At 33.7% G+C, this 17,432-nt stretch overlaps 2 protein-coding genes across 5 annotated transcripts; both read right to left on the bottom strand.

Moving 5' to 3' along the window:
* Positions 1 to 4,259: 4,259 nt before the first annotated feature.
* On the bottom strand, positions 4,260 to 7,419 carry LOC118055109 (membrane-anchored ubiquitin-fold protein 2). 3 transcript variants are annotated; one of them, XM_035066909.2, is made up of 5 exons: positions 6,966 to 7,419; positions 6,304 to 6,587; positions 5,333 to 5,497; positions 4,693 to 4,780; positions 4,260 to 4,599 (listed from the first exon to the last, which is right to left on the bottom strand). In XM_035066909.2, the coding sequence occupies exons 2-4, from the start codon at positions 6,434 to 6,436 to the stop codon at positions 4,725 to 4,727; spliced, it is 354 nt and encodes a 117-aa protein (XP_034922800.1). In that variant the 5' UTR covers positions 6,437 to 6,587; positions 6,966 to 7,419; the 3' UTR covers positions 4,260 to 4,599; positions 4,693 to 4,724. The 3 variants fall into 3 exon arrangements, with proteins under 3 accessions (XP_034922800.1, XP_034922799.1, XP_034922801.1); XM_035066908.2 differs by having other exon boundaries at positions 7,080 to 7,419; XM_035066910.2 differs by lacking the exon at positions 6,966 to 7,419 and adding an exon at positions 6,781 to 6,920.
* Positions 7,420 to 8,845: 1,426 nt separating this feature from the next.
* Positions 8,846 to 16,250, bottom strand: LOC118055108 (probable galacturonosyltransferase 14). 2 transcript variants are annotated; one of them, XM_035066906.2, is made up of 6 exons: positions 15,493 to 16,190; positions 14,123 to 14,178; positions 13,838 to 13,993; positions 11,522 to 12,112; positions 10,563 to 10,865; positions 8,846 to 9,813 (listed from the first exon to the last, which is right to left on the bottom strand). In XM_035066906.2, the coding sequence occupies exons 1-6, from the start codon at positions 15,707 to 15,709 to the stop codon at positions 9,526 to 9,528; spliced, it is 1,611 nt and encodes a 536-aa protein (XP_034922797.1). In that variant the 5' UTR covers positions 15,710 to 16,190; the 3' UTR covers positions 8,846 to 9,525. The 2 variants fall into 2 exon arrangements, with proteins under 2 accessions (XP_034922797.1, XP_034922798.1); XM_035066907.2 differs by lacking the exon at positions 10,563 to 10,865 and having other exon boundaries at positions 15,493 to 16,250.
* Positions 16,251 to 17,432: the final 1,182 nt, after the last annotated feature.

Raw genomic sequence — 17,432 nt, 5'->3', positions numbered from 1 at the left:
ATTATTATTAAAATAATAATATTTATAACACAAATAATACTATTTTTAATATTAATACTAATAAAATTTAAAATATTTATAATACAAATAATAATATCTTTAGATCTGACTGCACAGCCAGATTTAATGATATCACAGCTAGACCCAAGGATATTGGGTCCAGTTGCCTAGCCAGACCCAAGATCAGTTTGTTTGGTTGGGCAATCAAACCCAACCCTATTTTGAAGTATTTTGGGTCTGGATGAGCCAGACACAACATTATTGGGTTCTGCTGAGCAATAGGATCCAATTCTGCTGGCTCATTTGGGAAGTGTTTTGGGCTTGACTTAGTAGCCAAATCCAATAGCTTTTGACAGAGGATGCAATGCTTCCAATCACAATTCTTGACAAAAAAACACAGCAGAGGAATGGCCTCCAGGGCTCTACAGTATTTATAACACAAATAATACTACTTTTAATATTAATACTATTAATTATAGTAAAAATAATATTTTTTATAACACAAATAATAATATTTTTATATTAATAATTTTAATTATAGTAAAAATAATAATATTTATAACAAAAATAACACTATTTTTATATTAATAATTTTAATTATAATTAAAAAAATATTATTTATAATACAAATAATAATATTTTCAATATTAATAATAATAAATTTAAAATATTTATAATAAAAATAATAATATCTTTAGGTATGGCTACACAGCTCCAGACCCAAGATTGGTGGATCTGGTTGGGAAGCCAAACCCAACCTCTTTTTGAAGTGTTTTATGTCTGCTCAGCAGAGCCAGATAATTAGTACTTAAAATTACATTTTTATCAAAGGTTTATATTATCATTTTGCATTTGAAGTATCAATAACTCCTTAACTAAAGCATATTTTATAATGACATATCTAATAATATAAGATACCTTTAATTTATGGTAAATTTTCATCTTAAATGCATATCTATCACATAAATGAAAGGATTGATTGATGAGTTAAGTACTGAAATTGAAAGGACAAAGAGAAGGCCAAACTTAGAAAAGAGATGCCGGTTTAGTCCAAACTGGAACACTGTTCGGTAATTGGGTCATATCAGCTGTAGATTTTGAATTTAGGTCTGCTTTATATGGATGGAAAGATAAGACATAGGCCTAAAACTTTCATGTGGAGTCCAAGATTTAAAAAGACTGTTTTTAAGTCCAAATTATAACAACAATAGAGAAATCTGAATCTGTCTTGTAGCCTAAATATTATTCAGTGTTCAGCCTTTCATATCTCGAGTTTTAGAAGTTCAAATACACCTCAATTATTTTTTTTCTAAAAAATGAGACCTTGCAATTTCCTAGAACTTTCATGAGTACAGTTTGGTTTAAAAGCATTGTGTTACTAAAATAAGATAATTAATATGATCATGTTAAAAATTTATAATGAACTAATAAGGATAAATCATCCAACTGGAACCTCTTTTGTGTGTGGTTTCCAGTTGATTAATAAAAAGAATTCATACTATACTTATTTCTAATACTATTAGTGGATCCTCTAACCTGATAATTTCTTTTATCTTTGATTAATCCTCACATTAATCTTACATCTCAAAGTCCTCTTTAACTTATTATTAATATTATTATTTGTAATTTATATAGTTAACCTCCATATGGTTCAACCCCGGTCTTGTCGAGTTATTTATTACTTTGACACTCTTGCACTTGGGATAAGATATCAATCTTTTGGTCGTGTCACCAAACCCAATATTATTGGGTTCTGCTGCGTAGTAGGACCCAACACTGTTAGCTCTTTTTAGAAATGTTTTGGGTTTGACTTGGCACCCAAACCCAGACCCAATAACGTTAGGTTCAGCTGCCAAGTTAGACCCAATAGCTTTTGGTAAAAAAAAAAAAAAAAAAAAAACAACGCCCCTAACCGTAATTCTTGATAAAAAAAAAAAAAACATAGCAGAGGATCGCCCCCCCATGGTTCTACAATGCTGTCCACAGTGAAAACAATATATGAATATAATGTTGTCTACAGTGCAAAGTATCTGTGTCCACTCCCATGTGTTTTGAAAGAACCCAGCAAAAGGTAAACCCAAACAGTGCAATCTACAGTAAAAGCACTTATGGTCCACAATGATTCAAAACATTGCAATCCATAGTAAAAATACTCACAATCCACAGTAACTCACTCTACAGTAAAATATTGATGCCTTTTAGTTATTGTTAATACTTTTGTTTAAAATAATGATGTTTTATATAAAAATATAAAATGACATCGTTTTATATTGACTTGACAAATCTACAATGTGAGTTAGTATGACAACTACGTTGTAAACACTAGATAAGCTTCCAAAACAACATGAAACTTCATTGAAGACCTTGATTCACAATTTCATATCTCAACAAAATACATAAGAATCAAGGTCTTCAAAGATTGGTTTATATTAGTTTGCATGCTCACGTTACGCTACAAGGATACCTAATTTTTTTAAAATATAAAAGAAATTGTTAGGTCTTAAAAAATTCTATGGCATTGTCCTTAAACATGAAAAATCGTTTTGAATTGTCTCTTAGGATTATTTTTTCTATTTGTGTATCTTTTCTTCTTATCTTTTTTTTTTTTTTTTTTGTAAACACAATGTTTTTAACTGAAATTATTGTTTTTGTTTTTCTAAAAAAATATTTTTGATTGTTAAGAACCGAGGTCTTCAAATGCATAAGAATCGAGGTCTTCAAAGATTGGTTTATATTAGTTTGCATTACGCTAAAAGGATACCTAATTTTTTTTAAAATGTAAAACAAAAGGTCATTCTATGGCATTGTCCTTAAACCTGAAAATACAATCGTTTTGAATTGTTTTCTACTTAGAATTATTTTTTCTATTAATATATCTTTTCTTCTTTTTTTCAGTCAACATAATGTTTTTAACTGAAATCATTGTTTTTGTTTTTTTAAAATATTTTATGATTGTTAAAATAAGTTAATAAAAAAATATCAAAAATAATATATCATGTTTGATTGGAAAGCTAGAAAAATTATAAATGTAATAAAATCATGTTTAAAATTTAATAATAAAAAACTGATTTAAATTGAATTTTTATGAACAATTTATTATTAGTATTATTATTTTTAAATCAGATAAATAATAATTAAAAATTTATTAAAATTCGAATAAAAATTTATAATAATATTGAGAATTATATCAGAATTGAGTATGAAATGAATTTAATAAAAAAAAAATTAGAAAAAAAGAAAAAGACAGCACCCGGTCCCCTAATAAACTTGCAAAACATGTCATGAAACTATTTTTAAGACACCAAAATCACATTACCATATTTGACCTTTTCGTGCCCACTAGGAAGCTTGAAACTCGCAAGCAAGCCTCCAGACAAAACGAACCAACAATATTCCATGTAAAAATAAGGTAATGTCCAGGGTGGTAAAGGAAAATTTGGCAAGAAGGCTGTAAGAAACTGCGAGAAGATAGGTGATTTGTATTTTACCAAGGGCGATGATAATAGCTCCACTAAAATCTGACTTGTCTTTTGGGGACATGAAGTAGAGATCACAGCAGCATGGCAACATTAAGGAATTTTATACTGGTAGATATGAATATGGAGAGGGCATTTTGATTTCATATGCAATTAAAAGTCAGAATCTGGTGTCTTGCTTGGTATGTTAAGCACATGAATCATCAAGACAATGAAAAGCAATTAGCTAAGAGCCAAACCGGTCAATCCCCAATATTTATTAGTAGCAGCCATGCATTATGATAACATCTCCCAATATATCTTCGCCTGTACCTACAGCAAAAGCATTTAAAGAATGCTGATCTTACCACTTTCAACTTGAGCTTTATAAAATGCTCCACCTCTCCACCATATCTGAGGAGTTCATGCTCTCATCATCTCTGATAAGATCAAATCCATCACTCTACCGTAATTCTAAGCAATTGGGGTCATAGAAAACAAACATACCTTCACACGAACGAAGAGTGCATATGGCTTTCAACCCAAATACATCACCACAATAGAAGTAAATGTCAGTAATATAACCTTCCTTCTTCAAAAAAGTCTTACGAGATAAGCAATATAAGTAATATATTGATTTTCTTCTCCGTCAAGGAGCTCCGAGCTCCATGTCGTAGCATTGTCCACCGTAACGATCAAGACTACTATGGAAGTCCAAAAAGCAATACTCATAAACTACATTTAACTTTAGACATTTAACCTTCTGCATTCCAGAACACAGTCAAGAGCTCTTCAGCATTCAGCTAGGTAAATAATGACCGCCAACATGAATTGTTATACCCACTCAAATTGTCCAGCTATGAATGATACAAGACAAGGTGACACAAATTCAATATGCAAAATCTGGGATAGGTGCCAGTGAGAAATTTTCAACTAAATTTGAGATTTAGTTGCATGAAAGCAAAGTTAAATCAACTTAAATACAATCATCGTATACCAAATGGGTTGGATCTGCAAACTGTATGGGGGGAGGCTATGACCAGCACCTATATATGATATATGATAAAAGTTCATAATGTCATTGCCTCTCATCAAATCCACAAGTTGCCAATTTCATTGTCTTTACCGGCACCAAACTCTATACCTGTGAAAACACAAAGAAAAAGAACACAAAATTAACATAAAGAGCATGGTGTTTTGTTGAAGATGAAATGGATAATCATGTGTCTAAATTTACCTTGATGTAATTCCTGCTCTTGGAGGTGAAAATTATAATATAACACAAACGCATTTGCTTTGCCTTGGTTGGTTTGCCGCTTTCTTCTCTGCTCCGCCAAAAAGGGATACAAATTTTAATAAGACACTAGCAGCAGAATTGATTATTCAAATAAACTACAAGCAACAGGACAAGGCCAAAGTGATTAGGTAATCAGCTGTATAGTTGGCAAAGGTATACTTTCCATTAATATGGTATTGAAATGGCCAATAATTGAGTTGAATAGACATAAACTATTGCGTTATAATTTAGAAGGTGCCTGGAACCTCAATTAATAGACATGTCTGCTGTCCCTGGCCGGTGAGTAATAAGGTATTCACAAGAATAGCCATTATCTAACATGGTAGACCAGAAAAGGGGAAAGAATGGGACCGGGTATCATTCTCAAAACCACCAACAAGGCTTTTTCACCGAAAAAAAGAAGCATATGGGAATCTAGAAAATTTCTACAAAAGAACAAAACATGCCAAGTTGCGAAGTGCTCAAACAAAACAAAAAAAATTATTTCCAAGAGGCTCCAAGAAACAGCCGGTGGGAAAAAAAAAAGAAGGTATTTAGAAGTTATGGCCGTCATTGTCAGATGATCGAAGAATAGTCGTACCTTTCTCTACAGAAGATGGATGAACAACAACATGCATGGTTGTAACCCCGCCAGGGATATCACACAGTGGGCCTTGGCATTCCCCTACAGTTCTGTTGTTTTCCAGTATTTTTCCTGCACTAATTAACTTGACATCCTTCAATGTCCTTGGACCATTCTCCTTTTCTGGTCAAATATTAACAGGTTTAAACACCTCGAATTATATTTCTTGGAAAGTACTTAAAACCATAGAAAGCATCCAAGTTCAGAAGGGAGAACTCGTGTTTATACTGGAGAATAAACAGCAAAAAAAAAAACTTAAAGATGTTGTTGATCTAGCATGATGACATGACAAATCTGATGCTATGCTATCAAGTTTGACAGTGGTTCTTAATAACTAGCATCTGAAAATTAAAATGCAATTGCTTTACAGAGCCGTATTCCTACTGGATTGCCAATGAACAAAAACAACCATGCTCACAACCCAAACTAGAGTCTCAGTAAATTTCTAAATTACTTGACTGAAGAAAGAAGAAGAGTATTAAAATCCAAATTACCAACAACGATGAAGAAACGACTGAACATGAAAATTAAATAATTTGTTACTTCAGTTTTGATTTGAGGCAAACAGTGTTGATATCAGTTCAGATTTCAGAATTTTTGTTACAAATTTTCATGAATATTCATAAGAACAAAAACGCATGCAGTTTATGTATCTGATAATTGTAACTGAAGAAATCAAGGATTTCTTCAAATAATGGATTGGGTATGCATATTGATTCAAAGCAGAAGGAAACAAGCATGGTTCTACTTCATCTTGTCAAAGTTGTTGCTTCTGAATAAATTGCACAGAATTTTAAATAGAAGCCCAAAATCAATACATGCCTGTTCTAGAACACAATTTGTGCCAGATTTCATAATGAAACAGTCAAGAGAAAAGATCATAATTTGAGATTTGAGGGGGAAAAAAAACCTTTGAAAGTTTATCTAACCTTTAGGCCAGTGGGCAAGAATATTTTCCTTCAAGGTTGCAACACTTGTAGCAGCAGGAAAGGTTTTGGGACCAATATCCGATCCATCCGTCAATCGAAACTTGATCTCTAACTGATCTTGCACCCCAGCCATCTTCAAAGATTCAGTCTTTCAAAATCAAGTCACCCACCTCTACTTGAACCTCTTATCTCGATTGATTTCTATCTCAAATCAAGCCCACTAAATTTCTTGATTTGGATCCTCACAGAGACAAATATTTCACCAAGATCGTGAATTGGATACTCTGCCAAATAAAAACGAAATCAAAATAAGAAGAAAGGAAAAAGAAACAGAGAGCACATGAATATGTTATGCAGAACAGGTGAGTAATGCAAAAAAGAAACACTGTTAAGGAAATAGTTTTGAACTGGGATTTCCAGCAATCAAATATAGCCATTAGCCAGGTGAATCTATCCAAAATTATAAGCAAAGCTAACCACGCTATCTTGCAACAAAATGATGCAGGAGGCCACAAACAAATCTTCTACAAATCACAACCACCTAAAAAACTTCAAGTATTTCTTCCTCAAACAAATCCTCAGAATCAAAGGAAACACTCAAAGAATATGGATAACTTGCATGGACACAACAACATAAATAAAATAATAAAAAAAAAACCCACCAAGAGGATGCTCCCCCCCATAAACACTAAAGTCAACCCAAATCCTCAACTGGGTCATCGAAAAAGCAAAACAAACATTCAACCAAAGGGAAAATCCTTGATGGGTTGGCTTACTTTTCTCTAAGGCTGATCTGGGCCAGTCTCTTTTTAGCTAAAGAAAATCCAAACACGAATAAAAAAAGAGAAAAAGAAGAAGAAGAAAAAAACTGATGAGAGTGTATCAATAGTGAATATGGATCAAATAAATCCCCTGAAAGGAGGCTGTTTCGAAGTTTTCAAAGTCTTCTAAGTCTATGGTCAGTGCTTCCATCCTTGCCTTCTCCTATGACTAAGGGAATTGGACAGGTTTCTCTCTTTTTTATACTTGAGAAGACTTTTAGCCCTTCTGTTTCCCAGGTTTACAAGGTCACACGATGTGCTTTTTTTTTCTTTTTTTCTTTTTTAAAGAAGAAAGGAATAGAAATAAAAAAACCATATATTCCTCTATTATGATTGTGTGTCACACTTATACACAGATTTATGTTTGTCTACGCACCATCATCATAGCCATTCAATCATGATCAAGATTCACTAATCACTCTGCATATTTTTCAAACTAAAAAATAAAAAACTAAAAGGTAACAATATTTTTTACCTTTGTATTTATTTTGACCTCTTCTGTCAGTCAGTATGAAAGAAATAAACAAAAAGGAGGCGTGACTGGTAAATTAACAGCACCAGACTTCATTCATTCTTCTTTGCACGTGCACAATTTTTTAAAGAAAAATGAAAAAAAACTGCAGCTTCTGGAGGACGTTGTCAAATTTGATACAGAGCACTCAAACTAAAATAATTATTGTCTGCTAAAGCTTGCATGGGCAGGCAGGCAGGTTAGTGGCAGACTTATGACTTGTCTTAAGGAGATGTGGAGATAGATGTATCTGTTTATAAATGTTATGCACCGCCTAAGGCATGTAGCCAGAAAATTGGGGGGGATGTCGATGCCAAGCAGATACATTCACGGTATTATTACAATGGTCAAAAATGAAGGCAGCCAATGCGTGGAAGGGTCTGCGAGGACCCTGTCAAGGAGGCAGGCAGCCATGGAAACATCAAATACAATTCCATTTCTTCTTTCGATGATGACAGCTGATGAGACCCATTTTATATTTGTGTGAATTCATCTTCTTTTTCTATTGATAGGCATCTGTGATGTCAACGAACCTTTCAGATTCTTCCCTTTAAAACTTGGGAAGAATCAACTAATAGCTTAATGATTCAAACAAATGATCGAAAAGCAAAATCCCAAGAGTCGTTCAAGATAATTGGGACGCGTTAGGCATAAGGAAGGTCAGAACTACCAAATTCGGTATTCGGATGCTTAAAGAAAGTTCATCGTACAAGTAAATGGATTCCTTGTCATCATGGAACCCCACGAACAAGAAGAACCTGGCAAAGATATTGTATATAAAATTTCTGTCTCTATGTGACCATATCTTTCTCAAGGGTATTGTCACTGCCATAACTACTTTCTTCTCGACGAGGAAAGGAGACAGAAACTGCATGCAAAACATGGACTGCCTCATAAATTATTCATTCTGCACAAGAATATAATCCACAATTGATCATGGACCTGTCCACATGATTTGGCAGGTTGGATGGTACTCTAGTTCCTTTTTTTGTAAATTGTTAGTTAAGAGTATGATGACAACTGGGATTAGGTTTTGTGGAACCAAACCTCAGCACCTTGGTTTGTCCCAACAAAACAAAAAACATATTAGCATAATGGTTAACATAATACGTCACAAACAGTGAAAGGATGCTAAGAGCAAGACTTTGAAACTGGACATGGTCACCAAAGCACACAGAATTCTAGAGAGAGAGAGAAAAAAAGAAAAAAGAAAAAAAAAAGAATTTTCTGCGCATTTTTAATGTTTCTCATGAATCGTACATAACAAATACTGATATATAACCTAAAAGGTTCCCCAATTCAATAGGTCCTGTAACAAAGCAATCTCCATTACCTACTACTAAGTTTCACCTTGATGATATCGAATTAACGAGTAAAAAAAAGGGGGCGGTGCTAGCAAAAATAACAAGCGGAGGAGGGAAAAAACGAAGGGAAGAAACATTTCTAGACCAATACTGGAGCCCTCACTAGAGGCCTGTCCTAGCCTTCCTCATCCCTGTACCAAGCAGTATGATGCATTGGCATATGCACTTTCTAACATGTGTATCTTGCTTTATTCTAATATATGTGCCGGGAAATCAGGCTAGATAGACTCTCTGCAGGAAGCCCACTGATAGTATCCATTTTTCAACCAAGAAAAAAAATGATGGGTTGCTATGTTAAAGATTGAAAGAAAGAATCCCATGCCCGTGCTGGTGATGCAGCCATTTTCTGCAAAGGTACGAGGCATGACAGTGAATTCAGACCTGAAACTCTGCTCCCTTCTGTATGATTTTCTACTTGCCTTCTCAAGTAGACCTTGAGAAAATTCTCAATCATGAAAAAACTTACATGGCACCTGGAATCACTTGTTTTTTCCATTCCAATAATAGCTCTAGCCCCTATGGTTAATCAAACTGAATCCAGGATGTGGCAGTTCCTTATAAAATCATTAGAGTAATTCACATACTTGGTCCAAAATGGTCGTAGATGCTCAAAGCCAATTTCCAGCCAAGGTTTAGACTGACCATTGTAGTGAATAACTGCAGCCTTCTTTACACTCTCGATATTTGTATTCTTCTGATATCCCAGTCCAAGCATATGCCAGAATGGATCAATTGGATGAACATGACCTTTAAATGCAATCAATGCTGGTGGTAGGGTTCCGAGTTTCCACATCGTCAGGTTTGACTTTAGGTTCTGCACAAAATAACCCAGAATCTGAGAAAAATGGTGGCAAGGTATCTCTTTTTTGCCAACACAAGTCATTATAAGCAAAAGCAACCTCACCAACATCTGGTGCATACAAGAATAACCTAAACAAAATATCAGTATTTGCTGTGTTCGATACTGATCAAAATTTAGATCCATGGTGAAGTTGAATGTTTGATTAATATTCTGGCAACCAACAAATATGAAACTATCAACTAGAACATACAGGAAAAGTTTGAGGGAGAAACAACCAAAAGTGATGTGCTTGCAAATATTTAAGAGTGTATAGAACCAACAATATCACTTCTTGTGTACCCAATCCTTGAAAGCACACCCAAACAGAAGCCCGCGACCAAGCAAAAATGGTACTTCATAGATGGAAAAAGATGATGATGAAGGATGTTTACTAACACAGTGCTACTCGTGTAGGATTTTTTTTATTATTTTTCAAAGAGTAATGCTGGAGCTAGCAATGCTTGTTTACTAGTGCATTGATTCTTTGGATAGGAATTTTTTTTCTTTTTTCTTTTTTTTTGAGAATCAAGGTTATGTTTTAGCATGTTCAAAGAGTCACTTACCACATAAGACAGCAAATACAGCAATATGAACGTGTTAGTGAAAATTTTAGAGGCATTGTCACTATCCTGTTATTTTATTAGACCAAGAAAAGGTGGAGGCCAGAAGAAGGAACAACAAAATTATTAGGATAAGCAAGAAACTAAATAGTGTAGGGCTACCTCTTTCATCCAGGAATGGTAGGTTTCTCTTATATTCGTGTTCCTCCATGCATGGAGATCAAATATATTCATTCCATAAGCCCATGCACATTCATCAGGGTCCAAATTCTTTGCTACGAGGGGATGTGAAAAATTGAAGTAGTTCTTGAGATGCTTGGACATTACCCACTCATCTTCACCTTTACAAGTTTCTACAGCTCCATTGACCTTTCCCTGAAGGTCAATTTCCCAAAGTGGAGACAAATCATGTTGAATTACAACATCATCATCTAAAAACACCACCTTGTCGAGGTTTGGAAAGAGCTGTTCAACATAACAAATCAGCAAGAAGATTTTGGGCCAACAGATGAAGAAAACAAAAATGCAAAAACTTTGGCCAACCTCAAAGGTTGGACCAAGGATACACTAGTTCTTAGGAGGGAAAAATTAATGCTAAAGTTAGCAACAAAAGTGATGAAGAAATTTTTGTTACCATTCTACATGCATTGGACCATCAAACTGCTATTTCTTTTTTCTGAAAAAATTGTCTAACTTCCTGTAATACATCATTTGTTATTCATATCCATCTTGCTTGTTCAATTTGTAAGTATCATACTTAATTCATATTTCAATACATTAAAAATTTTGGAAACTTCAGTAATTCACAGGGCTCTCCCAATACAAATCAATGAATGTTGTCAACAATCCCAGAAACTTGTAAATCTACCAAAGTTAGATTCTGACTTTGTTTGGCTGGTGAAGAACTATAATTTCCAGTGAGATCAGGTGAGTTTCTACCTCTGAGAAGATGAATTAATCCATCAACAACAATGCCTCGTGAATTAGAGTTGTTTTCACTTGCTTTTTTTTTATCCTTTAACATCTTCAGTTCCCTAGTTCTTTTATAATAAACCATACACATCATAATTCATTAGTCTCCTAGTAAGACAACAGAAAATATAAACTTCATATGAGATTACCTCGGGTATGTATATCCGAAGATGGTTAAGTAATGATATATACTTCGGACTTCTAGCCTGCAATTTAGAAGCAAATCTCCGTGGTGTTGTATCACTAAGATTTGTCCCTGCAATATGATTCCCATGGTAATAATCCCTGATACCATTATGATTCTCCACAGCTTCAAGCACTGGAACATTCTCTCTTGTTAACCAGTCAAATTGGTGAACACCCTTCACTTCAACAGTAGCTGGGGAGGCTGGGTTTAGCGCAAACCATGAATGCATACCCGCATAAGTTTTCTTGTCAGTGATGATGTGAAAAACTATCCTGTCAGGCTTTAGAGATGACTGGACAGTAGAAGTGACAACAACTGAGGCAGCCAAAATGTTATCAGTTGAGAGGACAAAGTGGTGGTACGAGTTGTCAGAGAGCAAAGGAAGGAACTCTGGAGAAGGCAACTGTGTACGTGCATGAGCATTAGAAGAATATTCATCAGTCAGACGTAGAGAGAGACAGTGGATGCTTTTGGGGATGGAACTTGCAGCAAAGTGTTTGTTCATCAGCTCTGCAAATTTAGATTCCCTAATTTCTCTTTCCAATTTTTCCATCTGTGAAAGATAATAAAAGAATGACATCAGTTAAAAATGTTTTCTTAACATCCCATCAGATTTTTGTTTCTTATTTTCTCTTGGAGGAGCATGGGTAACTGCACTCTCTGACATGAATTTATGCATATATGTGGACATATGATAATAAGAAAAGAGAATAAATGCAAATGAAGTTGATGGATCGATCATGACATAACAAAAGAAAGTAAATACAAATTTTACATCCACTTCAATGAGACAAAGTATCATGAACACGTTGCAGTTAAAAGATATAACCTTAAACATACAACAGTAGTAGTCCCATGACTGCAGCATTCCAGCTCTATCATAGTTGAATACAATAATTCAATTTATTTTTGAATAATGAAAGAGTCATATCAATAGCATGTTTTCCCAAGAAATAACTTAATTTAATACACACACACATACAAGAATAGCAGAGAAAGAACATGAGGTAAGGAGTTTCCTCCAGGAAAGGGGCCATGGCCATAAAAGGAGGCTGCAAACTAATTATTAGAGCACATCATTAAGAAACAATTGATGGCATCTCCACAGTCAGCAAATTGTACGACACCACGATTCATGACATTAGCCAATTTACTACCAAACTATGTGAAAACTGCCCTGTCTTTTGTCTCTGAAAGACCAAAACTAATTATAGCATCCCAACCATTCTAGAATTATTTCAATAGTACGACCTAGAGAATACAAATGTAAAGAGGTCCTGCGGACACATCCTGTGACAACCTGACCAGGATGTCAGGCAAGCAATAAATCAAAACTCAATAAGATGCTCACCAAAGAGAAAGTCAGTTATAAAATAAGCAACAAGTATAGTTGATATAAAAGAAGTGTCAGACATGGCATGAAAGGTCTCCAAATTATGGCCACCTCATTTATCACAATGTCAAAGAAAATAGTCAATTAGATAAGCAAATAGGTTCAGTTTGAAGCTCGAATTAGTGATCTATATAAATGAAGAGATCATATGGTACAGCATAAACATATAACAACTTGAAGTCCATCATCCAATGTAATTTTTTAGGTTTAGAATAGTCTTCAATGATTGGGAGATTGGGTCAGATAATTTATTTGAGCATAGATTGAATTGGCATTTTAGTTCTCACAAAGTATTGATGAATGAAAATGACAAATCATTTTCTAGCACACAATAATTGAATAGCAATAGTTCTAATTCTCTTAAATCTTCTCTTTAGTTGTCTAGAAAATTTTAGCATGCAATAATTTAATAGCAATAGTTAATAGATCCATGCAGAGAACACTTCTGGCAAATCATTACTTGATAGAGGACACAAGGACAAAATTGCAAGTATCATCTATTACCCATCCCCCTCGCTTTAGAATCCCTTTTCTTTCTTTCTTTTCTTTCTTTCTTTCTTTCGCTGGTGAACCAAAAATAGAAATAATTACTATTAGAGGCATCACCCAAATATCATATATTTCTCCACTTCAAAAATTTCCAAATGTTTAGATGACCATTTAACAGAGAACAAGAACCAAGAAAGTTAAAATCTAATTCCTGTCTAACAGCCCTCATTCAGGGATATAACTAGTTTAGAACAAGTTTAAAGGAGCAGAAACAAGTCCAGAACCATGAAACTAAAAGATATTTGTTAACCCTGCTCTCCTCCAAGAAGTTAAAAATAAGGAAATGAACCAAATCCGAAAGTAATTATGTCTATGTTTGAATAACTTGACACATACCATAGCCCTCAACATGAATGCAAATGTCCTTGCATCATACTGATTGTTCTTCATTTCAGAAACAAGGTGATTAAAAGAAGCCGGGAGCTTTACACCATCTGGGATTTCCTCATTTTTTACTTGATTGAGTATCTTGTAAAAGTCTTTAACAAGCCTCTGTTGCATCATCACCACCAGCATAAGTATTCAATTTGTAATAACCAATAACAAAATTATCCAAAAGTAGGAGAGCAGGTAATATACTTAATCTTAAACTGTGAAGGATGAAGGAAAAAGCTTACTTACCCCTGAATCATCTACTCTTCCAAGAAGCCTTGGTCCTAACCGCCTACCTAAACAATCTGTTGAACAAAAGCAAAGTAAGAACAAGAATCAAGTATCCACCACAAACACAGAAACATCATGATGGAAGGAAATCCTAGATCCAGATCCCAGGACATAATAGAGTGTGGACACGCTACAAGCAAATCCAAACTGCTCTGTAACATTTAAATAATTTGAATTAGAAACACTGGTGAACAAAATTCACAGTATAAGGGGGATTAAAAAGAAAATGAAATAGCCAGAAGAACAAAATAAATAAATAAATAAATTGTGATTTTTTGTTTTTTGAACCACCACAAATTGTGATTAAGAAGTCTTTATCTGTTTAAAGTATCAGCGAAATGCCGTTAATCCAGGTTCGCATCTACCATGTAATCAAATTCTATTTTATATGATATTGGCATGCATGGACTAAAATTCATTCTTCATCCAGATTGTAATCTGCAATAATAATCAAAATTCACATGTGCAAAAAGTCCATCAAATCTTCATTTACCTCATATTTATCATAAATAGTAATCAAAATATAATCTCCCAGAATTCATAAATTAATGAATTTGAAACCCATCCCCTATCAATTTACAAGTGCAAAGCCTAAGTGGTTAAAACAAATGTGCAAACATGGGTGAAAAATGAATGAAAATGGAAGAATCCAGGAATTAACCATGCTTGATCAAGAAGTCCAAAGCTAGGTTAATCGAATGATATAAATTCAGCTTAAGAAGTTACTATGGCAACAAATATAACATGCTACTGAATCAGAACAAGATCCATCATCCTCAATCTCAATCAAAAATGCAAAAATCATAATCAAATGAATACAATTATACATATGAATGTGCCTTATGTATGGTATGAACATTTGATGATTGATAATTTCAATTTCTTTACATCTTTTTCCGGCAATACCATTTACTTTCTGCTCATGTAAATGATTAAACAAATTGAAAGTACGCGGTATTAGGATTGTAGAAAAAAGATGTAAACAAATTGAAATTATCAATCATCAAAATGCTCATACCAGACATGAGGCACATTCATGTATATATACGCACCGGATGACACAAATGCATTACATGTGAAAAACAACCTTACCCCAGATCAAATCAGGATCCAAACACACCATAACAACCACAACCAAATGCATACATACAGAAAATGAGAAAATCATGAAATTAGAAAGCAATCCCAACCCAAATCGAATAATGATCCATCCACCTCGTCAAGCAACAATCACAATCAAAATAACCACAAAACTAAATATTTAAACACGTCAGAAAATCTTGAAAAGGAATTAAAAATAAATAAAATAAATAACCAACCAAACTCACCAAATGAGGAGCACTTATTGACTCCTTCAAGCGTAACCACAGCAGTAAGAATGAATACAAAAGGTAACAAGAAAGCAAGAATGAGTATAGTATGAAAAAGGGTTCGATAAGAGATATGGCGAGCTGCGACTTTGATCTTCATTGAGTCAATAAATCCATTGTTGCCGCTCGAAGATATAGTGATGCTTCTCATGCTAGGAGAGATGTGAAGCTGCATATTCCTTTCCTATGCAGCCCCACCACTACAAACCTAGCTGCGGCAACCACAAAAGCAACGAATTCTACCTCCTTCCCTCCCAGTAATACCCCACCCACCATCAGATCCACAGCTATCTTTAATAATTTCCTCTTCACCGATAAGATTTCCTTTCTGGGTTTTCCTGTTATGATATTTGCCTCTTTGTCCTTCCCTTGTTTGTGGTCTTCTCGAAGACCGCATTGGAGATTTAACAACAACGCTAATGATAAAATGGGCTTCTATATCTAAACATACAAGCAAGAAAGATTCAAGAATTCAATAGTTAATCGATATATCTTTAATGGTTTTCTTTTTATTATTATTAATTTCTCCCTCTGGCATGGATCAAGAAAGAGACGGAGAAATGAAACAAAAAGAAAGAGAAAGGAGAGAGAAAAATGGGGTTGTTCTGTGCCTGTGTTTTTGTCCTTTTTTCCTTTTTCTCTTTTGTTGATTGGCTGGAAGGTGAGATTTATTTATTTATTTATTTATTTATTGTGAAAAATAATAAATAAGTTTAAGAAAGTAATTAAGGTTATTTAAGAGTCAAAACCGTGTGTTTATTGTGATGGGTTTAGAGAGAGAGTTTGACCTTCGAGAGCTAAATTTAGATGTCTGTCTCCCTATGTTTATGGCCACCACTTGGATTTGATTGATTTCCTTGCATGGGTTTTCAAATTTTAGTTCATATCTCATCAGCCAAAATAATAATAATAATAATACTCAATTTCCCATATCACTTTATTTATTAATAAAAAAAAATTGTTGCCCACCTACGGTCCTTCTCTTTTAATATATTAATATAAAAAATAAAATATTATTTTAATATATTTTTAAATAAAAAATACTTTAAAAATATATTTTACATATAAATCTCGAGTAGAAGTTAGAAAAGAAATTGAAGAAAACCATAAAGTTAATTTAAAAATTAATAAAAATAATGTTGAATGATAAAATAAAAAAAAATACAAGAAAAGGAACATCAACCAGAATTAATTTTTCTAACCCATGACATTGAAAGCATTATACATGAAAAAACCGCAAAACACAATCTTTAACAAATTAAATGTTAAAAAATGAAATTGAAAAGAAAAATTTATATAAAAGGACCCAAAAGAAAAACATCAATTAAAATAATTAGAATAAAAATTGAAATAAAAAATAAATTAAAGGCGTAAAAAGATTTTGATTGAAGGGTGAAATCAAAAAAGAAAAAAACTTTAACAAAAAAGCAAAAAAAATCAAAAGAATTATGTTCATATTAACAAAAAAAAATACATCATAAAAATGGATTGAATGATGAGATTGAAAATCAATAAAAGTTGCACAAAAGGGTTAAGACAAATTAGAAATCAAAAGAATGAGGATCAAAGAGTAAAAAACAACATATGACAAATTGGGATTGAAAGATAAAATTCAAAAAACTATATCAAAACTTTACAAAAAGGTCACAAGCAAAAATTAGAAACTAAAAGAGCAAGGACCAAATCCGAAGGCAAAACAAATTGAGGGGTAGCTCTGAAAATATAAGGGGTTGTGCACAAAAACCGAGAAGGAGAGAAAGAAAAAAAAAAATGAAAGGGCTCACTGTGCTAAACTGAAGGTTTATTCAAGACACACGTTGGCCAAACACAGAGGAGCCATTAAGAGGATTTGAACGCCGCCTTGGAAGCCAATGCTTGGCCTCTAGGAGACGCCACAT

This window comes from Populus alba, chromosome 4, assembly GCF_005239225.2.
Source record: "Populus alba chromosome 4, ASM523922v2, whole genome shotgun sequence".
Taxonomy (NCBI): domain Eukaryota; kingdom Viridiplantae; phylum Streptophyta; class Magnoliopsida; order Malpighiales; family Salicaceae; genus Populus; species Populus alba.
Note: the sequence above shows the minus strand (reverse complement) of the source record. Positions and strands in the feature narration are given on the sequence as shown.

Coding starts and splice junctions, on each gene's coding strand:
- LOC118055109 (XM_035066909.2), bottom strand. CDS start 6,436: ATGGCTGGGGTGCAAGATCAGTTAGAGATCAAGTTTCGATTGACGGAT. Junction 5,498..6,303: donor TCTTGCCCACTGGCCTAAAG/GTTAGATAAACT, acceptor ATATTTGACCAG/AAAAGGAGAATGGTCCAAGG. Junction 4,781..5,332: donor TCCATCTTCTGTAGAGAAAG/GTACGACTATTC, acceptor TTGGCGGAGCAG/AGAAGAAAGCGGCAAACCAA.
- LOC118055108 (XM_035066906.2), bottom strand. CDS start 15,709: ATGCAGCTTCACATCTCTCCTAGCATGAGAAGCATCACTATATCTTCG. Junction 14,179..15,492: donor CAATAAGTGCTCCTCATTTG/GTGAGTTTGGTT, acceptor TTTGTTCAACAG/ATTGTTTAGGTAGGCGGTTA. Junction 10,866..11,521: donor TTCGGATATACATACCCGAG/GTAATCTCATAT, acceptor TATGTTGAACAG/CTCTTTCCAAACCTCGACAA.